Here is a 26,926-nt window from a genome sequence, read left to right on the forward strand (position 1 = left end):
CATGCACCAAGGGACAAAAGAACAAGCCATTTCCTCCCACTGTGCTCTCATTTCACACTTCAAATGGGCTATACTAACCTTTATGGTGGAGCAGCTGCCAGGGAGGAGGGGCGGGAGGAGGCAAGCAGAGCTAGGATGACAGGACAAAGCAGCCTCAGATCCTCTCTCAGCAACCCAGAGGAACCCAAATCAGTCAGAGCAACACCTTTCTCACCTGCCTCCACCTCAGGGGCACCCAGAGCTCTGCAGTCACCTGGGTCGCATTCAGCCGTGCTTTCTGGACTCACCTCCCACCCCCAGTAGGTGCTGCTGAGTTAATAGCCTGTACCATGTCCGTAGTCAGAGCGTCAAGTAAGCTGGTAATAAATTCAACTTTCTTCCCTTCTGGGCAGCCTGCAGAAAGAAAAGAGAAGGTTTAATGCAAGAACACACAGACTAGTCCCCTACCCCAAATCAGCAAAGATCAGTCAGAACCTCTTTTGTTTTTAAGACAGCAACAACCATCAACACAGTCCCTAAGGAAAGGCAGAAGAATCCCTCAGTGGGTTTCTCTGTGTGGCAATTTGTCCTGCAGCTTTTGTCCAGGCACATGCAGGGTAATCAACAATATCTGGCAGGAAGACTGTGTGGTTAGCTTTATGGTCTCACCCAGCTCTCCACCAGCAAAACCGCAGGGATGCGCTGGAAGTGCCTGGCAGACGGGAGTTCCCATGGTGACACTTGCAGAGAAGTTTACAAAACAATTCATTTCCTCCTGGATCACCTTCTGAGGCAAATGTGGCTGTTCTGAAGCCCTAATTGACAGATTAAAGAATCCCAGAGCACACGGCAAGGTCTGCTGCTGCTCTCCTCTTCAGGCACAGAAAGCATTGCCTGCCAGCGCCTACCACAATAACTCATTCTTCACATGATCACTCTACATAGGAAATATGTCAAACTGAGTTGGTATGTGGTTGTCACCTCCAGTCACTGCTGGCTTAAGCAGGACAAAGTGGGTTGAAGATGAGCTTGGTAACCATTTCCATTACTTAGTGCTGAGGCTGTCTAGTTCCCCACTATCATAACCATGGACTGACAGAACCTTCTATCCTCAACAGTGCCAGCCTGTTACAATGAAACTCTCCATCTCCTCACCTTTAAAAGGCAATCTATGCTGTTTACTTGCTACTTAAAGTGAGCTTTATTTACTACCCCATGAACACTGTGACAACTGTTCTAGCCTGGAACAGGCTAAGGAACAAGGAACCAAGAACAGGCGTGCCTAATTTCAACACACTATTGTCAAAACTTGTCCAAAACCCATCACCTGCCATCCAACTGTCTCCTCTTGGTGTGACAGAGAAGCCATCACCACATCCCTCACCTCTTTCCCCAAACCACCATGCACTACCAATTATTCAGTTGATTAGGGCAGTAGATGTCAGCACACAGCCTCCCACAGCAACACAGAGCAACGCCAACACTTTGTGCTCTTCTTGAACAAGCACAGAAGAACATGTACCACAAACAGAGCACCGGAAACTTACTGTAATCCCTTGACAGCTGAAAGCAGCTTGCAGACTGATCTGACAAAATCCCTCCTCTGCAGTAGTACAGGCTCTGTCCACTGCAATAGCTAACCAACAGTCCCTAGCCTGTCTCCATATTCTGCACACTGCACACATGCACACCCCTCAGCAGTCACTTGGCATATGATCCAGAAAATGTCAGCATTGCAATGGGTAAGCTGCTATTGCAGCCAGAGTAGACCACTCACTTAAAGGAGCTTTTTGTTGAGGTAATGAAAAGGCTGAAGAACTATTTGCTACAAGTCATCTCCCTGGGCTCCCAGCATCTCACCATCTGCAGGAATTAGCAGTTTGCCATTTGCTATGTATAAGCAACATTTTCCTTCCTTCTTTCTTTTTTACTTTTGGCCACAGTCATGACAGGTTGTGAAGAGAGTATGTGTAGGTGTGCAAGGATCTGAACTTATGTCTTTCCCACCTGGGCCTCCGCAGGGTCTCTTCATACAGGCCAAGAAGTGCACTGCTGCAACACTGGGAGTCTAAAAAATGGGCAAACCTCTACAAGAGGAATAAAGTAAGGGGTCTCCCTGACAGAACCGAGTGCAAATGATGCAATCAGTCTCAAATTAAAGCAAGAATTTTTCTTGACATTCAGTTCTGCTAAGAAATGAGAGCAGGGGAAAAAAAAGAAACATTCTCTCTCATCCCCTGCAGTTCTGGCTCATCAGTAAATTTTTGCATACAAGAGCAGCTAATCAAACAAACCTCAAGATTGCATAAGAAGTTCATGCAGCACAGCATTTCTCAGGCAGACAAACCAGGATCAGATCCTCTGTCTCCCCATCTCTCCATAGACAGGGATATTTTCAGTAATAGGAATCACAGAATCACAGAATATGGCTAGGGTTAAAAGGGACCTTAAAGATCATCTAGTTTCAACCCTCCTGCTAGGGGCAGGGTTGCCATTCACTAGATCAGGTTGCTCAGGATCCCATCCAGTCTGCCCTTGAGCACTTCCAGGGATGGGGCATTCAAAACTTCTCTGGGCAACAATCATACCAACTAGTGCAGCCAAACAGAGCTTGAAGTTTACAAAGGCACAGAAAACTGGCTTGAGCTGAGAGGGCAGCTGTCCTGGAGTTTGATATTGGGACCAGACTGCTAAGCTACAGAGCATCCCATGTACTCTTCTGCACCAAGCAGTTCCTGTCCCCTTCTCTGGCTTCAGTGGAGAAGGAAAAGGAGAAGGGAAACAAAACCAGTCTGTCTTCTTGAGATCAGAAATAGAGTCTCAAAGAAAAAGCCAAAGTACAAAGAATTTTTGCAGAGGATTTCTGAAGAGGTGGGGAAGAAGTGCAAGGATAGGTGGTAAAGCAATGGGAGTGGGGGATGGGGAATCAAGGATGTAAGGTTATTCCATTTTACTGTGATTTCCTAGGGAAATGAGCCTTAATGTAATCCATTTAGCTGGCTTCCCCCCCACCCCCACCCCACAACACACTATTTGAACCAATTGGTTGATTTCCTTTGAATGTGAAAGGGAGGCAATAGGAAATTTTTACATGACTTGTGAAAACGAGGAGCTGCACAGAAGACAACCCTGCTGAGAGCAGAGTTTCTAAGCAGAAAGGTCTGGGGTCTGAAGCCAGGAGCCAGCAGGACAACAATTAGGAGACACATGAGGCAGATCTGGAACAAATCTCATTTCCTTTGCTAACCTGCTCAGGAACAACTCACTTTATGGTACCCTTAGAACATTAAGTTGATCCAGAGTCACCAGCTACTTCTGCAGGATTAGTGGTGTCCATCACCCCCTCATGGTGCAGAGGGATCCACTGTAGCTTGTGTTTTCAAGAACTTTTCAAGTTCTCATCCAGGAGAGTGCTGGGGGTTGACCTGTCAGTGAAGGCCCCTCACTCTGCTCCTTAGAAGGGAGCCAGAAGGAAAAAACAGCACAGGCAGGTGGGATAGCATTTCTAAGAGCTGCACTGACACCAATGCCCAGCACGTGTTCCTAGCAGAAAAAAGGTAGGCAAACAGCAAATTATGCTTGCCACTCTGTTAAGAGGGAAAAACAGAATATAAAACAAGGAGCAGTGGGAAATAAAACATATTCCAGGCAGAAAAGGAGGAATAAAGTCCAGCTAAATGAGAAGCCACCATTAGATGAGGAACCTCAGTACACTGTAAGGGTTGTTCTGCCTGGTCCATGCAGTCAGTGAAAGGGAGCAAATACGAGCACTAATTGGCAGTTGCATCCTCTTCTGTGACTCAGGGAGCATCAAGCTGCTGAAAAGCCCTGCTAAACAGAAAGGATCTTGTCCTGGTCAGGCTTTAAGGAACATTCAATGTTGAGCCCATTCTTCCCCCAGGGTATCTCCAGGCACCCTGGTTTCTCTCCAGAAAATTCTAATCCCAGAAATGTTTTCAAAGGGCAGACAGGCAATAAACACACCCAGGACAGACCCAGCCTTTTCCAGTTCACTGCTGAAACTGAAGGTGATCTTAAAAAACCCCCACAGAATAAACTCCACGGTAAAGCATGCACTGTGAGGAAAATCCCCTATCTCCTCAACAATATTCTTGGCCTCTTAAGAGTCCCAAGGTGGGACAAGGTAAGAAGGCAGAGAAAGGATCTTGTTCCTCTAACCTGGAAGTTCTCTGTCCTTGAAGGGATCATCAATCTCTGTGCTCTTCGATCTGGCATCGCTTTCACACACTGGGGTCTCATACCTGAAAAAGGAGAACAGCAGAAGCTAAGCTATGTAACACAGCTTTAGTCATCACATAGTCACTAACCACAGACTATTCTGAGCTGGAAGGGACCAGCAAGGATCATTGAGTCCAACTCTGAAGTGAGTGGCCCATACAGGGATCAAATCCACAACCAAGCCATTATTAGCACTATGCTTTGACCAGCTGAACTAATCTCAGGATCAATGGCCTTGTCTGCTCATTGCAGGGGAAACCAATAAACCTCCAGAAGAAATACCACTCTCAAGCATCTGACTGTTTATGGACAGTCAGCAACAGCAGCAGAAGTGGAAAGAGAAAGAAGAACATACTTTGAAGTCCAGTACCAGCTGTCAACTGAAACCCACAAACAGCACAGGACCCTCTTCCAATTCTTGTGGGTTTAGACTGAAATTTTTTTTCAAAGCTGTCCATGCTTTGCAGAATCACTACATCTAGCCAAATTTAAGTCCCAGCTCTTACTGGCCTGTTTTTGCAACTTGACACCCCTGCAATTTGTTTCCAAACTCCAAGTGAGAAAATGTAGTTTCAGGTAGTTTCAAGACAGGGAGTGACTGAAAAAAAAAATCTCTCTCTCTGTTTTAAAATCTACACATGCACAAAAAGCAGTCTTCTAATTCCCTACTGATCAGGATTCAAGTGGCTGCAACATGGAAGTACAAAGCAGATGATAATGCAACAAAGACACTTGTCTTTTCACTGCTCATGCCCATAATCTATACTCTTAAGCAAAGCCCCCATTCCTTCTACCTCACAAAAGCAAGCCAGAAGAAAAAAAAAAAAGGCTGCTTTGTATGAATACTTTAACACAGAGAAAAGTAAGGACAGAAGTTAACATTCACCAACTCCTATGGAGAGGACAGAGAGGGAGCTGCACAGTAACACTCAACAGGGAACACCACATACAGCACTGCTTGCTCTAGGGAAAGCAGTGCAAAGCTGACTCCTCTAGGGTGAGGAACCAGTTTCATCTTGCAGCAGTGTTTTTTATATCTCATCTTCTTCAGCCAGGCACCTTCCCAGGCCTGCCTGCAGCTCTCACCGTGTGGAAGTACCGGGCAGGGGCCGTCCCGTGTCCACCAGGACGCACCAGCAGTACCCCGTGGACTGGTGGCACTGCACGGGCTTGTAGAGTCCCCCGGGCGCGCACTCGGGGATGACGATGCCCTCGCGGGGGTTCTGCCGGGCCTCCTCCAGGGCGCTCTGCCTCTCCTGGTCACAGGAGTGGACTTTTTCTGGAAGACAGGAGGGAGGTTGGAAGGGGTAGAAAAAGGAATCAAATCAAGATCACTTTGCTCAGGTCAGTGGGATGTGGGTATCCTTCACATCAGGAGCCCTTTGTGTCTGTTTCCTTCTCATCAAACATCAGTATGTCTACATCCTCAGGGACTGAGGGGCTGCTGCGTTGAGAACTTTCTCCTACATTTAGCTGTGACACAACAAGATTATGGACTGAAGACATTGATGGCTGGGTGCTCAGGATGCCAGAAACAGCAGAAAAAACTCTTCTTGATCACTTAGGTTTTGGAAATGAACTGTCAGTAAAAATAATTCACTATTAATGCAGCCATAAGGTAAGCATTTCCCAGATTGTTTTTGCAAGCTGAGAGATCCTAAACTGTGACTTGTATTTTCCAGTTAAACAAAGGACGCAAACACCCTGCCCTGCCCCTCTGTCTCTTTCTCCAGACTGCAAAACACTCCCCCCTCTTAATACCACCTCTCCAACATGATACCAAGAGAAGCAGGTTGTGTTTTAACACAGATTTACCCAGTGCAGACAGCATCTGCACACACCTCAGCAGGGAACAGAAGGGGATATCTCACTCAACCCCCATTGCCATCAACTCTCCACTGTTGTCCTCACCTAGAAAACAAAGGGCACCCAACACTGCTTTCTACTGAGCGGCAGGTCAGGCCTTGTGCCTTAGGAACACAGGAAAGGCACTTTCCAAAGGCATTGTCAAAGAGAACAGCAGTTCTGTGCATGCACCAAAGAACAGGAAGAAGCCCAGAAGTGGCTTCTGCAGCCAGCCTGGCACACAGAGCCCAAGCACTGCCCACAAAGGAGTACAGGGTGCATGGACACTGCCAGGCTGCTGCCTCTCACATGGACCAGCCATCAAGGGGCAAGAGAAGCACAGAGTACCTGCATGATGATAAGACTTATTTGGCTCAACAGCCAGAAATTTGCAATTATAATTCTTCAGGTATTCTGGCCTTTTGACAAGCAGAAAAATGATTTCAGCTTTGTAAACTACTGAAAGTATGACAGTGAAGAAAAGAAAGCAGTCAAGACAGCTGAAAACACATCTAAGTCTAGGGTAACAAAAGACAACAATCTAACTCCTAAGTTTTATCCTTAGGAGAGTGATGAAAAACAGAAGCAGGAAAAACAGCTGTCCTCTTCTTCCCTAGCCTTCCTCTCCCCTGCAGTTTACTGTGGTTTTAATTTTATTTTTATAAATAGGCCACAAGACCTGTAATTCCTTGCCACAGCCAAGAGCTACCTCAAGACTTCAATACATAAAACTCTTCCACTGACCAGCAATGACACCCTAGGTTCATCCCAAATCTGAAGATGTTTGCATCATCAGCCAGTGGACACAGCATAACCTCAGCATCCTGCTCCCGGGACTGGACTGCACACAACTCAGCACACACAAGGCTCAGGTTCCCTCTGTTTTGCCTGCCTGTTGGTACACCTTGTATTTTGGTGATAAATTATGCTGTAGAGAGAGCAAGTTTTGTTCCATATTTGGGGAACAGAAGGGTTGCCAATTTACAGCTTGGTAGCAGCAGATACAACAAGAAACTCCAGCAGCTCTGCACATCATCACCTGAGTTAAGCATGCCTGGGTACCAGAAGCATTTTTACTGGTTTCTAATTGAACTGTAGCAGCTGAAAGAGTCTCAGAGACCCCAAAAGGTCTCACTCTCCTCAGCATTTCAGATCACTGTCAAGGCTGGGAATGTGAAGGCACCTGAACTTTGCCACATACAAACCCATATAACAGAAACACAGAATTAAGTGTCAGTAAGTCTGACTCAAGCAGAGAGAAACTTTACTGGGAAGGAGCAGGAGGGGATAAAGTCAACAAAAACTGAAAGGGAACTCAAGCCACAGCTGATATTTAAGCTGACTTCACTTTGCTGACAGATTTCACATCTGAGAAGACAAAGAAGAAGAGGAAGAAGAAGGCAGAAAAGGAGCAAGAAAACAGGAAAAAAGGAAAAAAAAAAGAAAAAATAAAAAGAAGACTGTTCCCAAGATGTTCATGGACAGAGAAGTCACTGAGCCAGAGGCCTGCTGGTTCACTAACACACCACTGACATCAAAGGGCCCCACTGACCCACAGTCTGCTGACTGAATTCACCTCGGCCCTCAGGTGAGGCAAATCACTCAGGCAGCTTGGGGGAAGCAAAAAAGCAGGGGCAAAATTTTCTGTCGTCGTTATATTGCAAGCAAAAGGAAGAAAAACTTCTGCTAAAGAGAACTACATTCCAGGAATTTTTCTATCTAAATCCCAAAAGCTTCCTGAGTGCACGTCAAACCAAGATTTCTCAAGTCCTTTGAGTCTTGCAAAACTCTCAGTAAAATTACTCTGAAAAAAATACAGTATGTGCTAGAACAAAGAAATAAACTATTGTTGTTGAAATCAAGAGAAAAAAATAATAAATTCCTTTAATAAATTAGTATGTTATTTTACATACATTTGCAGTTATGTATGCAAATTACACAGAAAAAATCTACATATTTACACATTTGTGCTATGGCATAAAAAATCAGAAAAATTCTCTGCACATATTAACAGAAATTTGTGGGAATTGAACAGTCACATTTACTACCAGAATACATAACTAACTGGTAGTTGTTTCTGTTTGCAGGCTGTTTAAAGGCTGAGTGAAACAAATCTTAGAGGCTTTGCTCAGTTGATATCAGACAGATGTAATGATGAAACTCTGTCACCAGCATTGAGTAGCCCCCCATTAGCAATGACAGTGGCACAGCTGAAGTGTCAAGGAGATCATACTTTACTCAGTTCTAATGTACATCTAGAAGTAGCTGCTATGGAAGTTCCTCCCTGCTTTACAGATTTCTACTTCATCTCATTTACATGATGGAGAGTCCCACATGGCACAATTCTTCTCTGAACCCCTTCCAGATCCACCAAGCCTTCCCCGAGCTGGAGGAGATCAGAATAGCAAACACATTGACTCTGACAACAGCCTTGTGGAAATTTCCTTCAGTGACATCTGTCTGCTAAGCAGAATGTATTAACTAGCACTAGCTCCCAAAGAGACTCCTCCAGGCTACCACTCTAACAGCACTTAATTCCCTCAAAAAATAAACATTCGTATTAACATTTGGGTATTCAAAAGCCAGCAAAATCAGCTGGGAAATCCACACCATCAGCTTCCCTAGTCTGGGACTTGGCATGAACTGCATGCAGCGTCACCCTGAAAGATTGGCTCATGGGTAACAAAGGGATCATCAAATGCTATCCCAGCTCCAGGACACTGAAGTTCTCCTGTTCCAGTCAAACTGCTTACTGGAAACTTTGCTGTTGTTGCCAAGGCCAGGTTAATGGAGAATAGAGAAAGCCTATGGCAAAGCTAGAAAGTTTAATGCCAGTTATGAAATTAAGCTGTCATCTTAGAAACCAGAAATATATTTATTATACATGCAGGGTACTTAAAAGCCTATTCCTGTTAATGGGAGTTGCAGGCAGAGTAAGAAAGCTTTTCCTTTGTTGCCTAAACTAAACTTTTCTCAGAGAAAGAACATTTAAGACAGCAAGTAAGTGGAACACAGTCTTCCTAAAGCAAATAATAATATTATACCCATTTATTTATTTATTTATTTTAAAGGCACTGTCACATTCCACTGCCATTTTCTGCCATCCTTGCTTTGACTTGACCATCCGCAAAGAAACCAAGTAACACCTCTCACTGCCACCAAAGCCAAGGCACCAAGCATCATTCACCATGGCTATGAAGATGCTGTGGATCACTATGGTGGGACATAGGGAACATTTGCCATCCAACCACAAAAGATTATTTTTTGGACTTTGGTCTTCTGCACCCAAACCTTTTCTCCTTAAAAGAAGAGGGAGACTGTGGCAGCAAAACCAACCACCTTGGAGAGATTCCTACACCCTTAAGAGACAGGATTCTGTCTTCCAAATCAGGCAAAAGAGAGGGTCTAACCTCCCTCTATGCTTCTGCCTGGCCCCAGTGAAGCCATGTGAACAGCCTAACCCCAGAGCTACAGGCTGTACCAGGCAGGGCAGATTTCCTTCTCTTTCTCTCTCTCTCCCTCATTTCTTTTGACCAGAAATTCTGTCTGGACCAGCAAAACTTTTCCCATGGAATTCCCACAAAAAGCTTTAGTTTTAATGAACAAGCATTCATCACAAGGAGAGGAAAAGGTCTTTTAGAAGAAGAATTCTGGACCAATCCCCATTGTTAGTGCTGCAACAGGGACCTCATTTCAAAAAACTATTAAAAAAAAACCCTCAAACACATCTCTCCCAAATTTTTTTGTTCAACTCCCAACTTTCCTCTCAGTGAGACATTAGTGCAGCATAGAACAAAGGGGAGCAGCATGGATATCTAGTGCCAAGTTTCTATTGACCTCCTGTGCCAACCCAAACACGTGTCTTTGTGCCTCAGTTTTCCTTTCAGTGAGGAAAAGTGTTTGCCTGTCTCCCAGAAGAGCTTAATTCAGACAGGGTCAAATTCTTATGTGTCTTTACACTGCTGTGGCAGAGAGCAAGAGCTTTGAACCAGTTATTTTACCATAGCATATACATCAGCTTAAAGCTGCTTTTACATTGTTTAAGGAAGCTCTAATGTGAACAGGACCCAGGTCCACTCCAGGAGAACAGGTACCTCACGCCAGTAGGGAGCTTACAAAAGCTGTGGGCAGAAAGCGAGTTCAGCACAGGTTACCTCAGCAGCCCAAACCTGCATCCTTCCCTCCTCAGAGGGGAAAGAGCAATTGAAAAGCCTTAAGTACAGACATGCACAAGTGCTGGCAGGAGTAGCAAAGCAATGCAGTAAATAGGCCCTTATTGCCTGTCCCCTGAGCAGGGCTGTGGGTGGAGGGAGAGAAACAACCCCTTCTGTGTTTACTGGGAGCACAATAACAGCTGAGCAAACACGGCCCATGGGGATAGCATAAATCTCTCCACACCTCCGTTAGTCATCAGTACTGATAGCCACTCCACCCTGTTCTGTCTGGGATCATGGTCCCTCCAGAGTTTTCTGGCTAACATGAAGGTAAAAAGAAAACAAACCTTGCAGGTGTTCCCATACTGTACCAGTTGAGCAGCCTCTGCTTTACCTTGGTACTCACTCCATTTCATTTCTCAAGGCACAGGCTACAGAGGAAGCAGATGGTTCATGTTGCAGTGCTGAACAATGCAAAGGTTTAACAGGTGGGTTATAATTTTCAAAAATGCATTATTCCAAGTGGCTCATTAAACTTCAGCTATCCGGGCTGACACGCTTCCCCTGCCATTTTCCTTCTGCTCTAGGAGATAAGGCTGCACTGCAGTCCCACCAGTGTTATATGAGAAGTCTATTCAGTATCTACCCTCTAGCTTGCAAAAAGGGGGACTGGCTGAAGGAAGCACCATCTCACAGATTAGAGGAAACTTAGTGAGGGACTTTCTCATGCACAATTTATGCTCCTTTTTCAGAACCTGTGGGCATTGTGCCCTGCCCAGCAAAGAAAAGTGGGCACTCCACAGGGTTCCCAACTCACACAGGAATAAAGATACACACTTGCACATCTTGAAACCTGTCAGTTGAAAGCTACCTGTCCTTGCAATTCTAACTGAACTGCTTTTCAAGCAGGCCTTTTACTCTTTATACCATCCCATCTCACAAGCAATCAGTCACACAGTCCTAGCCCTCCCAGAGCTATAGCCAGACTGGCTGAAGGATGGCAGAAAAAGAACAATACATCCTGGAAAAAGACCTGAGAATTAATCACGTTCATATACAATGCATTAGAGGTCTGACTAAATTCTGGTTCATTAGAGCATATTTTAAGTTGCATCATTCTCATAACCAAAAGAGGAAAATGTAAGCTACATACAATTACTACGAGATAGCTACCTAACACAGCAGGTTAAGAAAAAGATGCTCTTCAAGACAAGGGGTCTCAGAAGTTCTCTATTTTGAAAGCTACCATGAGACTTGTATCAAATTAAATGACCACTCCAATGCAACAGATTGAACTTCAGGAAGGAATTCCAAGTCACATTGATAAATGGTTTTAAATCAGTGTGATCACAAGTTACTAGTACAAACCATAACAACCAGCAAGAAGAAATCCAGCACATGGGGAGGAAATTACTGGCGAGACAGTCAGACTTGGAAAAAATGGTCAGCAGCTTAGGTAGACCACAAAAAAAGTCATGACATTGCAAACAACAACAAAAAGAATCAAAACAGGTAAGTCCAGCCATGGAATGTAATGATGGGGTCTTCACATAAGGAATGGGCTCTAAGTACCGGTGATCCTTATATCAGCCCTGTGTACAAGCCCTGGGCACGCTGAGGGACAGCAGGACTGTTTGGCAAGAGGGCATGGGAGAGCAAGGGGAACAGGCAAAGGTCTACGAAACTTGATCTATGAGAAAAGGCTAAAAGAATTCAATTTGTTTAGTCTAGGGATGACATTCAGTCTTCTGAGACATAAAAGCTGTTCTATAAGGAAAAAAAAAGGATACCATTGATATTTATTTTTCCTTCCCCATGGGTAGTTCAAGTAGCAGAGAGCTTACTTGGAGAAAGACTATTTAGGTTTGATATAAAAAAGCCCTGATGATTAACTGTTCATTCATTGGAAGAGGCAGTGGGATCTCTGTTGCCAGATTAGGAAAAGGTTACATGCGTCAGAGCTGCTATTATTTGGATATGACCCTGGGTTAAAACAGGGAAAGAAAAGCACACGAAGTCCTCAGGTCTTTTTTTTTTCTCTCCTCTTACAGGCTGAGAAGCTCCAGCAGATCCTCAGTGGTTGAGGCAACCCTTTTACTAACACAGACTAAAATTGTGAAGATATTTGATCTGGTTTAAATTTCCAGATTTTGGGGTCTGATCCCCTCTAATGCACCTGGCCTCCATATCCTTTATGACAGCTGTATCTGTGCAGTACCTTCACAATGACAGCAGCTTCCATAATCCGAGCAGAGAAAGTTTGGCATCAAAATGCAGCCTTCTTCACTTCTTGACATCAGAATGGTTCCTCAGCAGTAGAAAAAAACTCAACCTTAGACACTGCCCTTGTCATTTTGAGACAAAGCGACACAGTCTGTGTTTTTTCTTCCCTAATGCCTCTTTTCCATTTCATGTAGTTTCTAAGCACTGTGAGCTTGTGGAGTACCTAGCTTTGACACAAGCCACCTGTCTCTGAACACATTCGTTTTCCCTATACTCCTTTTTCACTGCACTCTTTCCACACTGAGGAATTCTGTTCAATAAAACAAAAAAGTAGATGTTTCCACTGGAGCCTTAGCATTACTGGGAAACTTTTTTCACTTCCACACCTGTTTTTAATAGTCCTTGGAACAACTAGTACAGCAATTATTGAAAAACTTGCCTAACTCTTCTAGCTAGAGTATACAAGCACACTATTTTTACAGTATTGTTACTCTGCAATTATAGGACACCAAACAGAAGGTCTTTGAAAACTGTCACAGGCAGGTAAAAAGTAGTTCAGACTGGTCTTCCTACCTACAGCAACATTATATTTAATGCCACTGCTGGTGAGAAACAAAAGGCAAGAAAGACAGGTGTATAGTGTGATGAGCCTTTTCGTGCAGTGACAGAGCAGCTTTTTCCTGTAGTATTTTGCACTTTACAAGGAGGCAGAGGGAATTGCCTCTGACAGGAAGCTAGCAGTCACTTTTGGATATTTACCTGGAGTCAGCTGTAGAACTCTCTGCATAGAATATCCAGGCTTTGGAAGTTCAGTGATGTAACACAGGATTCAGACGTCAGCCATGGCATAGAGAAACTGCTCCCACTTCATCAGTGTCATGAGATGGATGTCCAACAGACATCCCCATAGAGGGGTAGGGTTTTCCAGAGTTTTGGAATGCAGCTCTTCTCCTTCACAGCCTTATGCTGTACTAGGCAACATTCATGGCCTTCTTGGACAACTCTGTGGGCAGCAGATGCTCATAGGGACACACTGACCTGTGCTTTGAACCCTTTTTTTCCTTCACTTGTCACTTGCAAACCCCACCAGGGTTTTTGGTTTCAGGATAACCCTACCTAGGCCTAAACATTTTCCAGAGGTTATCTAGGAGCTAGCAATGACAGTTACCTTGAAACAGCTCCTCCTTAATTGTGGTACGTCAGAAATGTGGTGAATTTGACAGGAACAAGTCAAGAAGGTGGGAAGGTGAGTCACTATGTGCAGCCTTTCTGCAGGCATCAGCATACATTGAAATGGCTGTCTGAAGTGCAGATGCACAAAGGAGCCTGTGCTGAATGCTGCTATTACAAACAGCAAGGAGACTGTGCTGCTAAGGAATTACTTCAGCAAATCAGTGTAGACCCTTCAATCTGAACCAGCTTCTGCTAAAAAACAAAACAAACTCCACAAAAGTTGACCAGTCTCAGTTTGTGTCTGTATGTTCAGGTAATGCCTGCTGTTGGAGCTGATTTCCTTTCCCTTCCCCACCAAAACCCCAGTGGTTTTAAAAGCGGCCCTGCTTTCTATTTCCCCTTTTACCCCAGCCTCTTATGTCTTTGCCCCTTCTCCTACTGCTCCTTGTCCACTTGCCTTAACTGGCAGCTGCAGAGTAGTAGTTATGACTCCACATCTAAAGTAATTTATTTTCTTTCTTTGGGGGATAAGGAGGGGGGAGTGACTGAATTCTTTAGGAATGATTTATCGCACAGCTCTCAGGGGGAGCTTCATTTATTTGCCTAGCTGCATATGGTTTAACACCTATGGTTGCATGCTGATTATTATACAATGTTATTTTTCCCACTTGTATACTTTGCACCTTTTCATAGAGCAGATTAACCGGTCCCCAATGGCATGTTATTTATGACTTTGTTTGCTGGCTGTCTGGGAAGGGTCCTGGTCCTAGATTCTTCCAATCCCCCTGCTTCTGCTCTCTCCTACATACTCCCTTCTTCACCACACACACCTGTCACACTGAGACTGCAGGAGAATCACCCTTGGGCATCACACATATCATCCTTCTCAGAACTTCCAGAAGGGAATAAGAGACAGAGGCCTCCCAAGCAGCAGCCAAGACAGGGAAGGATGCCTGCACCACAGATGGAGTCAGGGGGAAGGGAGGGATAATAAGTAAGGAAGAAACATCACATTTTAGCTTGCAAGGAAACAGGAACTCAGCAAATAAAAGCATATATATGTGTTGCAAAAATGTACTTGAATTAGTAAGCTTTTATTTCATACTCAACAGGAGCTTCTCTTGAAATTACTTTATTTGGAATCTAAACTAAAATTAATTCAAAACAAAACCAAAACAAATCCTCACCAAAAGAAGGGCTGGGAGGACTAATGCAAAAGTCTGAAAATAAATAGTTGTGGCAGATGGGACAACAGTCACAGACTTTTAGCCCAATAGTTTTGACAGGTTAGAGGAGCACTGTGTTGGGAGACATTGGCTCAAGATGCAGGAAAAGAACCAAGAAGGATACATTAAAAGAGGACAGTAGAAAAGACAAAAGCTTTCTGACACACTGGTTCCCTCCCATGAACTCTTATTCCTGACACCATCAATGACACTTTTTTCCTTTTCAGCTAGGGAGAAATTCAAAAGTCTTTACCTAATCCCAGGTGTGATTCCCAGAGGAGACAGAAGCACAAAAACATCTAACAAGGAGGACTGCAGTCAGCATTAGAATGTCATCCATAGGCAACAAAATTTTCCAATTCAAATGCCACCAAAACATCTTATTCAGACGTCTCTAAAGCACAATTATTCCTGACTACAGCCCCTTTAAAACCAACCTACTCTCCTGACAAATAGCTATCTCCTTTGCTCAGTATCCTGACTAACACTAACCAGCCACAGATTTTGGGGAAGAGCCTACAGTCCTGTATTACACATTTGGACAGTAACATTAACAGAACTGGCATTGAGAGAGAGACAGCCAGTCTCAAACTAACACAACTAGTTTAGTAATAGTGGAAAATAGGAAAAAAGCAGCAGAAGTCCATGGTCTCATGTTGTTAAATAACCAGGTGGAAAGTGCTGTGCACCAAGAGTAGGACAAGACACCTAAGGAATAAGGCTGAGAAGCCAGGATAAAGACAAGTGTGAAATTACCCCTATTAATAACATTGTTTTGTTTTTCCAGAACCTCATCTGAATCTACCTGTGGCTCTCTGTTCTCTGCAGTATTCCACATTTCTAAGGCATGAAGAAATTTGCTCTCCAACTCCAGATAACTGTACATTCAACAGATAGGTTCAAGGTCTCCCCACTCTAGAAAATAATATAGGCACTCAAGCTCTTTCTGTTTATCCTCACTTCTGAAAAGGAAAGTTCTAATAACAAATTAAACTCTTGTCTAACCTTGGCTATTTTTGGTGTGTCCCACTAAAACCTGAAAAGAGCTTCCTTCTCAAGCTCTGTCTCATTACATGTTCATCTCTCCTGATCAAGAGGAACTACACGGATTTGCAATATGGTCTCAAGAAGACTCCTTTTTCATGTATGTGATTGCAGAAAGCCTCCATATGGATAAGACAATGCCCCATGAGTACATTAGCCCCTGGGGCAGTTACTACCCCTGGTCAATAAGAAAGGCATGCAGGAAAATGGTGTAACTTCCTAACTGAGCACTAGAGAGAATGTTTTTGGGGGTGCCATGGATGTTTTCTTATGTTTTTTTTCCTGCAAGTGGGAAAAAAGACCCCTTAAGGAACACAGACAAACCAAAGAACTCAGGGCCTGGTAATAACACTTGATATAATCACATCCCACTTCACTGTGCAGATCTCTGGAGACAAACTGCACCTAAGATTTAAGAGACTCCCTTTCAGGTGGAGGGAAGAATACATATAGATGTGAAGTTTTCAAGTTGTTTCCCCCTTTGAAAAGCCCTAAAGTTTGGGCTTCAAGTTGACTCAATTAAGAGAAAGAAATGTGAATGCCACCATTCTTGTTTTCAAAGCTCATTCAGTTATACTCTGTCCACTAAGAGCTCCTGACAGGAGAAAGATCTATCACTGGAAGGCTATGAGAACATGCCAGCACAATGCCTGGGTGCCAGAACAGAACAGGCCACATGGAATTGGTCCCCATTCACCAAGCAAGATCTTGAAACAAACAGCTATGGGCTTTTTTGGGTTTTTTTTCTTTTTTTTTTTTTTTTTTGAACTAGGCACAGCACAGAGAAACCTGTCTTCAGCTGCTAACCTTAATATATTACTCATTCTTCCTTTCAAATAACGTCATTTTCAAAACCCCAGTGACTGAAGAATATTTACTTGAGGCTGCTACTGCTGGTTTCTCCAGAGCTGTTTATTTTTCCATGCAGGGGCTCATTACATCATTCTGTGGTTTTCTTAAAGGTTGTCACGGTAAGCTGGATACAGGCTGGAAACTCTTGCTAACTCAAACCAAATCACTAAGTAGCACAAATGAATTTGGAGACAACCCAACTCTGGAAGTGAGGAAAATCCCTGGATTCCTCAGTGGAGATGGGGTGCTCCTAACCAAGCAGCCATTAGATTTCCTGGAAGTGGATAACATTATCAAATGCTTCCCTAGATTAAGAACTTAAGAAAAAATAATCACTTGGATTGTTTCAGGGTGAAATAGGTTAGGGGTAAGGGGAAGAGGCTGAAACAGTAAAAGTAGAATGAAAAAGTTGCCTGCTGATTAGAGAACAGCCATTGCAAGAACCCCACCTGAATCACCTCCTGCCCTGGCAGTGTTAAAAACAACACATTACAGAGAGCAGTGCCAGGTAACTGTCTTGGTTAGCTTAAGGTATCCATGTGCATGCATATGTGGATGCGCGTGTTTGGGAAAGGGGAGAAGCAGCAAAAAATATTTTTGTCATCTTGCCACAACAATATTGTGTTGATCTAGACTTTTCACTTGCCCCAGACAGAAAAAATTGGTACTTGCAGGATGCATACAGATAGAAAATGTAGTTTTTAAGTGCAGAAAAAACCAACTTTTCTGCTGTGTAACAGTCCAGATATTCATATTTTGGTTCCTGCCTCTGACTGAGAAGGCTTGAACCTGCATCTCACACTCTTGAGAAAAGGGTGCCATTTAATTCTTTAAGGTGGGCTGGGGTAACAGCACTAGCAATCCCTCCTAGCAATGCTCTTTTACTGAGCATAGAAAAACTCACTGGCAAAATGCCTAGAGACATATAGATTCTCAGTCAAGTGCTCTAATCACCAGGCTGGAGTCACTCTGCTTTTCCTGATGCCTAGCTTAATTAGGATTTACACATGCCAAACAAAATGTAAGTGCTCCAAAAAAAGAGGTCAGTTTCAGAAGAACCTCTTCTGTTTGTAAACACTAAACAGAAGACGGAATTCTCAGATTTCAAATGCAGCCCTCACAGGATACAGGCAGCATGTATTACATGGGGTGCAACCAGCTCTGCCATGCTCAGCTGCCTAGTGGGTGGCTCACCTAACACTGACCAGAGACAATGACAGCAAGTTCAAGAGTCTATTTGACTCCATACAGCAATTCTGAAATTCTCCTCATGGTTGACATAGCAATGGTGCTTTGCTTTCCAAGATGTCCAGTGTCAGTGCTGATTAGAGAACAGCACACATCCTCTGACAGCAGTATCTGAAAAGGACAGGGCCATATAATCACCACAGGGAGAAGAGAGATCAGAGCTGCATTTCACTATACGAGCTCCAAGGATTAGGAAGTAAAGAGTTAGGCTAGATATTACCAAAGAAAAAAGTCTGAGATTGAATTCAGAGAGCAGAGCAATTTCCGCAGGGGAGAAATAAAATCTTTATTATCTAAGGCATTTATGGTACAGTAGAAAATGCTGCTCTCCTTACAGTATAAACATTCACTAGCCCTAAGGCAGTAGATTAGATAACCTACCAGGTCTTTACTCTTTTCTCACTTCCAATTTCAGTGATTAAACTGCTGCAAAAGCATACAAAGGTATATCTGCTCCAAGACTGTAAGTGTAAGCTTGGATAGACAATACAGCTGAGGCAACAACAAACTGAAGAATCTAAATCTTGTGCTAGCAAAAGTTATCCTAACCCTTTAAAAATAAATTTTAAAAATGGAAATGTGCTAAGCATTAGCATTTCAAGTTGGGCCAAAGGCAATTAAAAACATCCCCTAGTTTTGCATGCCCATTTCATGACAGCTGTTTCATCATCTACAGCCAAGACAGACTCAAAGACACTTGAAGAAACATGATTCTAAATGATAATTATCCCCCCCAGTTCTCTGCAGTTTGATCTACCTACTGTACATTGCCTTTAACATATATTACAAGGGATGAAAAGAATGAAAGATACCAAACAAGGTGACTAGGCTTCACTTTTTGAAAGAAAAAGGCTGAAGTAGCCCACACTTTATAACACCTAAACCATAGCTCTAGGCAGTATTTCTTAATAATTTGTAAGAAACTGAAATGGATGTGTATCTGTATGGCCCAGTGGGGAAATTTGGGAATAAAAGTTGGCAACCCAGTCTTTTAATGAGACCCTACAGTAAGTGAGCATCAGAGCAATCAGTAAGGCTGAGTCAGATGAACCACGTCTTTTTTTAGCTTGCTCTATAAACCACCTTTTACACAGCTCTTGAATTTTCCACATGAACATTTATTTTTCATTTGTAGCATGCACTCACAATAATTTTGTTTAAGTAACAGAACTGACATCAGAAACAACTGAAAAAAGTGAGCAAAAGCAAAGTCACACAAGGAACCCTTCTGTGGACAAAATTCCAGTTCACATCAGGCAGCTTCTTGACTAAACAATCAAAGTGATTGCCTTTACAACACAAAAGCCAGCCTACTTTTGCTCTGTCAGGCCAGGAAAGGGTGGAAGACAGACCCTCCTGCTCCCAAGTCCCTTTGCAACCCCTTAGCATTCACTTTTCTTTCCATTACAGCTACGAGGTTTTCCGTATTAGAAGGAAAGTTGGTCTCCAAGATAGGTAGGACCCATTATAAAGAATTTTAATATTACACTGTCACCTTCAATTATACTGCCAGTTGCTGGTTGTCCCAGCAGCTGACAAAAACCAGAAGCTGTGTTTGCTCTCCCCTGAAAGACATCCATAAAGAAGGATGCTGATACTCACACATTAATCTCCAATCTTAAATTTTACGCTCTGACTTTATGTCTTCCTGCTTCTCCTTTTCCCATTCATGTTCATGATCTCTTCTTTGCTGTTTTTTAGGCTTTGGTCTTCCTCCATCCACTCCACTACCCACAAAACAATCTCAACATTTTTGTAGGCTCACACACAATTAAACCACCTTTAGCTGTGAAATAATCTGCTCATTTCTCTATCAAAAAATATCCCCTGCAGAGAAGAATCTTGAATTTACTAGCAAAGAAGCCCCTTTTTGTATTTTTTGCAACTGCTTAGACCAAAACAACTGCCCCGATCTCTTAGCCAAATGCCTCAGTTCATATACCCATGCTGAACAGCAAACAGAATAAAGATGACAGATGACTAAAATGAATTAACAGATTAAGAAATTAAGAGATTCCCCAGTTATGTGTTGTGGAAATAAACATCCTTCATCACACATTGATTATGGCCCTTTGGCCACAAAAAAGGACCTTATCTGAAATTACTTTGTAGCCTGGGCTGCAAGTAACCCTAGAAGCTTGATAGCTCCATGAAGAAAGAATGAAACAAGAACAGATGTGAGGAGCTGCAGACTAGTTAAAATAATAATTTTTTTAGATGTAACCTTACCTGAATTCCTTACATTAGAGCTGTTCATTTTGGAGTCTTTGATGACCAAGTGCTTAATCCAAAGAGTGGGCGCTGTGATTTCTGAAAGAATAAAAATAACAGCCTTAAGGAAACTGCAGCAACTAGTAAAATTACACATGCTAGTTACTCAGAATCACTGAATGGTTTGGGCTGGAAGGGACCTTAAAGAACATCTTATTCTAACCCCCCTGCCATGGGTAGGGACAGCTTCCACTAGACCAGGTCGCTCCAAGCCCCATCCAACTGGGTCTTGAATACTTCCAATGATGGGGCAGCCACAGCTTCTCAGGGCAACCTGTTCCAGTGCCTCACCACCCCCACAGTAAAGAGTTTTTTCCCTCATACCTAATCCAAACCAACTCTCCTTCAGCTCAAAGCTGTTCGCCCTTATCCTGTCACTACATGCTCTTGTAGTAGCAGTCCCCTCCAGCTCTCTTGCAGGCTGGCTTCAGGGACTGGAAGGCGCTACAAGGTGTCTTCTGAACAACCCCAACTCTCTCAGTCTCTCTTCATAGAAAACAAGATGTCAGCCACAATCATGCCATAACTAATCTATCATCTTTGTACAGACAGGTTCATCCCCTGGTGAGGTCTTCCAACTCTTGTGAACCATCATTTGTAAATCTTCCACAAGGTTCTCTCATTATCTTCCTGTTTCAGAAAGTATATCTCTGCTGGCAAAACTCTTTCTCTCCTCCCTCTAATCCCCACTTCCTAAATTCTCAAAAAGCCTTTTTCCTCAAGACTCAGAGATCACAAACATTGCATTGGGTGCTATAGTATATGCTATTTCCCCCAGAAATCTAGATTTTAAACAGTCAATCCAGACCTTAAATATTGTTTTAACAGCCCAAGAAGGTCTGGCCCCAGTCAGTTCCCTAAAACAAGCAACAACAAAATCTGAAATAAATAGGCAGAGACATGAAGATATTTCTGGAAAGACTTGAAAGGAAGTCTGTTAAAGAAATAGGTTTTGGTTAGAAAAGCATGTCTGATGCATTAACCAAGACATCCAAACATAAATTTGTGGGGAAAAAAGTGCTTAGAGCACCTCCTCTGAGGTGTTATAATCAACTTCAAAACATATCTGAACCTGCCTTAAGCCACAGAAATGACATAACCTCAGCATTTGATTAGAACTGAGCAAAGCAGTACTTGCTATCATGGGCTAGAGCACCTCATGTGACATTTTCAGGACTGATACTTTCTGAAAAAAAATTCAATTTCCACAAAATTCAGGTTCCTGAGGTTTTTCTTAAGTTCCTCTAAGAACTTTTGACAGGAGTTTTCTTGCTTCCTTTTTCACATATACAGGGATCTGCTCAGCAAAGGGAGAAGCTGGCTGAGTAAAGAAAAACTGATTATAAATTAAAAGAACATGGAAAAAAAAAGAAAATTAATTTCTCCTTCCTAAATATTTTCAGCCACATTGATTGAAGCCATCATAGTAATTGTGTTTAGGGCATTTTTTTCACAAGGAGGTATCGATTGAACACTGTTAAACAAACTTTTACTGCTGCTGGAATACAAAAAACTGCCTTATCTGCTAGTTTCACTACACTATTTTATCAACATTCAGCCATCATATGCTTCTATAAATACATACACCTACATGCTTTGGTTTAATGACTATTTCTACTTGTGTGCTTCTCCCCTTCCTAGCTCTTACCTAATGTTTAACTTGAGGTAGTTCTCCCCAAAAGGGGCCTAAACTCCCATATCTGGGATGAAATTTAGCTCTGACTCTGCATTATATGGAGCAGGTATGTTTACAGCTGAAAAATGAGGGACAATCAAAGTTAATAGATGCTGAAGAATGATGAAGGCCTTTAGAAATACAATGGTGTACATCTTTCAGTGAGGCTGAAAGGTCTACAAAAAGCAATTCTGTGAAAAAAGAGAAATATAAAGAAAAGGAAATTAATTCCTTGGAATCTACCATAAATATGTATTTTTAAACCAAGTAACCTGGCTATCTTTTTGGATTACAGGCACCTCTGAGCAACAGATCTGCGGAAAGAGTAGATTCCCACTTTGAATTAAGAGGCAAAGTTTACCAAAAAGAAGAGATGAGTAAAGAATATATCTTAAGGAAATTACTACTCCTTGCACATGGAAACTAAAGAGATGGTGAAAACAAAATAAGATAGCCTAGAAGTGCAGGACAGAATATTACATTTTAAAACTATACCAAGGACATTAATAAAACACTCTTCAGCAGAGGAGAATCTTGTCCTAAAAAAAGATTCACTATAAACATCTCTAAGATCTGCATTATAATAATATGAAATAATTTTTAGAGAGATGGCTGTGTTATGATTCAAACTTTGGATGGGAGAGTTTAAGTTATCTGATTGACATTATCTCTGGCACTGCTCTGTTATGCCCTCAGGGCAGATGGTAGGGAGTGGGCGGGGAACTTATGCATGAAATGCGAATTTTCATTATCCTCTAATGTAGATGAAAACATGGGAAAGGTGAATCTTCATCTTAGAGTTGCTGAAGTCCAAGAGTTATCACACATTCCAGGGGCAGCTCAGTGGATGTAATGCCCTTTGAAAAAAGTCAGCCCCTTGTGTATGGAAGGTACCAAAGGCAAAACATGAAAAAAACCCTCCATGGTTATTGTTCATTCATGTTGGTACCAGCTCCACCCTGGCTGCCTGGCCTTGAATATATAGGTTTACAGAAACCCATCAGTTCTCAAATTCACTGAAGTGGAATGGGATCTGAACTTTAATGCCTTTGAACATCTATGAAGATTTCAGACCTGACAGGTGAGTGAGTGGATAACTGTTTCACTCTTTTCTGTCATTTATGTCAGACGTCAAGTTCAAGCCATTCCTCAGGAAGACCTACCCAAGCCACTGGGAGAGTCTTCTAGTGAAGTATCACAACATGTTTGCTCAGACAGGATCAAGGGATTGTTCAGGATGACATCCTGAGGTGTCTGGTCCAACCTTCTGCTCCAGACAGGGTCAGCTCCAAGAACAGAGTAGGTTGCTCAGGACTTAAAAACCATTAAAATATCCTGAGCTGGAAGGGACCCACAAGAACCATTAGAGTCCAACTCCAAGTGTTGCACAAGACACCCCAAGAATAACACCATTAATTGTTTATTCTTACAGCCACCACCAAAATCTACTCAGTCCTATTTTACTAATAGAGATGACAAAATATAGAATGACAAATTTAGAAGAGATTATTCATCGATGCATAGCCTGATTACCTGCCTGTCCATCTGTTCTCCAGAGTCATAAGGGACACTGCTAATACAATAGGAGGCCATGGCACTAGTCATACTCTCTGAAACTCTAGGAGATAAGGTCTTGATAAATATATTGCAATGTTTTTGAGAGCCAATCTTTCATCATTCAGTCCAAGCCCATTTATCAGACTGGAGTTCACCTATAAATCAATGTGAAGGGTTTTGATTGAAAATGTTTTTCATGGAAAGTAGAATAACACTTTTTTCAGATTCTGCCATCACCAGAAGAACCAGAAAAGGTGTGTTCACTACACCACTTCAAGAACTTTGTCCACTTCTATTTGAATGACCAAAATGTTTAAACCCTCCTAGAAGGAGCTTCTGACCAGGCTGTATTAACCACATCACCTCACTCCTGCATTCTACTAGCACATTCCTTCCTTTAAATATCTATGGGTACCCTCTCAGGGGAAAACTTCTAAGGTCAGAAGTTTGTGATTGCCAACAGTAATTTAATACAATATCAGCTTACTGCCAGAAGGAATCCTCTTTTGATATAAACAAGAGAGAGCCAGCAGGGCTTCAGTCTCCTTTGTTTATTTGAGAGTGTTTTTTCTCTGAGAGCTTTACTGTTTCTTAAAGCTCACAAGAAGATTGCTACAAATGTACGATCACTAAATGCAAAGTGATAGGACTAGAGCATCTTGCCATTAAATATGTTTATTTTAGCAACAATAAAACCCCACCACAGCACCCGTTTCTACAAGAAAGCAGGAAATATCAATAGAAAAGTAGCTCTTGCTCAGTAGTCTCCATTTCTGCCTTTGATCCAGTTTAAAAAAGGAATAAAGTACAGCAGTGCCCTATGAAAATGTATAGGCTTTCCCTCACTGCCTTATGGTCTACAGTTTCAGATGGGTCACAGAGTGCTCCGTACTTTAGCCCATAGCTTCACTATAATGGTTGTAGGTTTAAACCTGTAGAAAACAGGCACTGCTTCCAAGCAATATTCAAGATAAAAGCAGCTTCTGTAAGGCCTGTTCACTACCAAAGGAGCACTATTCCCACTGGTATTTATGTTTGTATGTATAAAAGGCTTGAACCCTCTGTGATGACAGCCATTTTATCCTTGTTTAAAGGCTTCCAATAGACTAAGGTCCGATATTCCCTCTCCAAAATAATACAATTGCAAGATTGCCTATTTGAGAAGGAAACTGCCTGGGTGGGCCATGAATTAAAGTGGGCCCAGGACAATGACTTCATTTGCTTAAATAGTATGTGCGTCAATGAAAGCATTTGCTAAATAAAGAAACCTCCCAGCAATTTTCTTCCAAGTCAACATTCAGAAGCTGTGGTTTAGCATTATCCTTCCTTTGTGAAGCTCTAACACACTGCAGAGGTTAAGAAACTCCCAGTATTAGCATCATCTGAGTGGAGATAGCAAGGGGGTAAGGACAGCTTAAAGGAAGTGGCCACTTCTGATTGGATGCACCTTTTTTTTACTTGCTGGGACACACTTTTTCCTCCAAAATTACACCTGGAGTCTGATCAACTAGTGTTATTGCTAGATTCCAGAAAACTGGGGAGAATGTAAAAGGATTAGAGAAAATGCCTGAGGTCCCAAGGGCACTCTAAAATTTTGATAATTTATGAGATTCACTGGCTTGTCTGCTTTGCAGGATATAGAAAGCATTTGAACCATAAATCCTAGAGAAAAGGAAGAGGGGAGTAGCTTTTTTTGTTGTTATTTTAAGGGATGTTCTTACCTTCTCCATCGAAAATAGGCTGGGTTTCCATCGTAGGCGTTGGCTTCGAACCATCATCTGAATTGAGGGTTAGAAAGAATCGAAAAGAAACTACCATTATTGAGGTAAATACTATCTACTCTCCAGTACTGTTGAATGATTGGGATTTGTACATGGCCCGGCCAAGTCCGGAAAAGAGAGAAGACAGACAGAACAAAATCATTTTATGCTGAAAGCAATAACATTTTACATTAAATATGCACCAATCCCTTTAGGTACACTTAAAAAGCCTCCCCCCTCCCTCCTCAAACCACTGGTGTTTATCACCTGGGAGTGTCCCCAGAAGGCAATTAATTGCCTTTTTAGTTTCAGGACAGTTTAGTTTTACACTAAGCTTTACGCTACTCAGGCCATTTCCCGAGACAGCAAAGGTTCTGGAGATTGCTGTCCTATTGTGTCTTTTTCCTCACTCCTTTTACTCAAAAGAAAAATTCTTCTGAAACTTACCTGTGTAGAACTGGCACCAGTATTTACTGCAGAGGTGTTAGAATGGGACGGTCAATAGCAAATCTTTTTTATTCACAATCTCTGCATCAAGATGTTCTCTAATTGCAATGTGGTGGCAGTGTCTTCCAATGGAAAATTGTGGAACAATAATTTCTCTTACATTAGGTTCTGGTTTAGTTGAGTCTGTTTTGCCCATGACAGTATTTGGTGAGTGATCTCTCCTGGACCTTAACTCACAAATTTTGGTACATTTTCTCCCCTATCCAGTTGCAGAGCAGAGTGTCAGAGCAGCTCTGGTGGGTGCCTAGCCAGGGTCAGCCTACTACATCTAGAATTGGGCTTTTTTCCTGCTGGAAATGCAGCGACTTAAAATCTTCAATTTCTAGTAACTATTCTTTGCATATGTTATTGGCAAGAATGACACTAAGCAGCAAAGTGGGCAGTACCCTCAAATGCAAAGTAGCACAGTGAAAATCTGTTGGAGGGAGGAGTCCATGCCAGGAAAGCCAGGCTTTCTGTCTCCATGACCATCAGATGCACAGGGCAAACACACTTTGGAGGAAACGTATATGGGACAGTCCTTCCTAGAGGAAGCAATAACTGCCCTTAGCCTTCTCTTATATCAGCTCCATTCACAAAAGTAAGAGACCATTGGAAGAGGAAGGGAAGGGCAGAGATGGAAAACAGAAGCTTGTAGACTTTTTCCACCCATACCTGTATTTGCAGTTTTTTTAGGAAAAGCTCGAATACCTCTTCCACAGTTAATTTATTTTATGCATTTCCACACAAAGTAGTCTAGTTCACAGAAAGCAAAAACATGCTGATAATTCCATTTCAACCTCAGAGATCCACTTAAGTAAAGGACATTGACAGAAATGAGAGAGACACCTCGTTGTCATGTTCCTCTTCATCACTGCATTTGGTTTTATGCTAAACTACAAGTGTAACAAAAAATATGTGGAAGAAAAAATACTTACCATTCCTCAGTCAGCTCTTGTTCTGAGCTTTTCTGTTATTGGGCTTTACCAGTAACCTGGATAAGCAGTACTTATTTTTTTTAAAGTTTGAGCAACTGATTTGAAAAAAAATCCTGAATACTTCTTAAATTACAAGGAGGAAGGTTTTGCCCTTTAAAGGCTCTTTGGATAAAAGTAAATAGCTGATCTTCCCTTTTTATGTTAGAATAAGTTGCTCTGCTTTTGCAAGACTCCAGGAGCCACAGCTATGGCTTGC

The 26,926-nt window shown here is 42.4% G+C and overlaps 1 protein-coding gene across 5 annotated transcripts in view; it reads right to left on the reverse strand.

The window, feature by feature from the left end:
• SMOC1 (SPARC related modular calcium binding 1) overlaps window positions 1-26,926 on the reverse strand; it is a 127,400-nt gene that overhangs the window by 22,174 nt on the left and 78,300 nt on the right. For 4 of the 5 annotated variants that reach the window (XM_063159236.1, XM_063159232.1, XM_063159235.1 and 1 more), the window contains exons 6-10: window positions 25,208-25,297; window positions 20,213-20,293; window positions 5,305-5,497; window positions 4,159-4,241; window positions 288-393 (exon numbers count right to left, since the gene is read on the reverse strand). In XM_063159236.1, coding sequence (XP_063015306.1) covers window positions 288-393; window positions 4,159-4,241; window positions 5,305-5,497; window positions 20,213-20,293; window positions 25,208-25,297 — 553 coding nt within the window. The remainder of the gene's footprint in view (window positions 1-287; window positions 394-4,158; window positions 4,242-5,304; window positions 5,498-20,212; window positions 20,294-25,207; window positions 25,298-26,926) is intronic. The other variant, XM_063159233.1, reaches the window with a different exon arrangement.

Source organism: Melospiza melodia, chromosome 6, assembly GCF_035770615.1.
Source record: "Melospiza melodia melodia isolate bMelMel2 chromosome 6, bMelMel2.pri, whole genome shotgun sequence".
In the NCBI taxonomy this organism is placed as follows: domain Eukaryota; kingdom Metazoa; phylum Chordata; class Aves; order Passeriformes; family Passerellidae; genus Melospiza; species Melospiza melodia.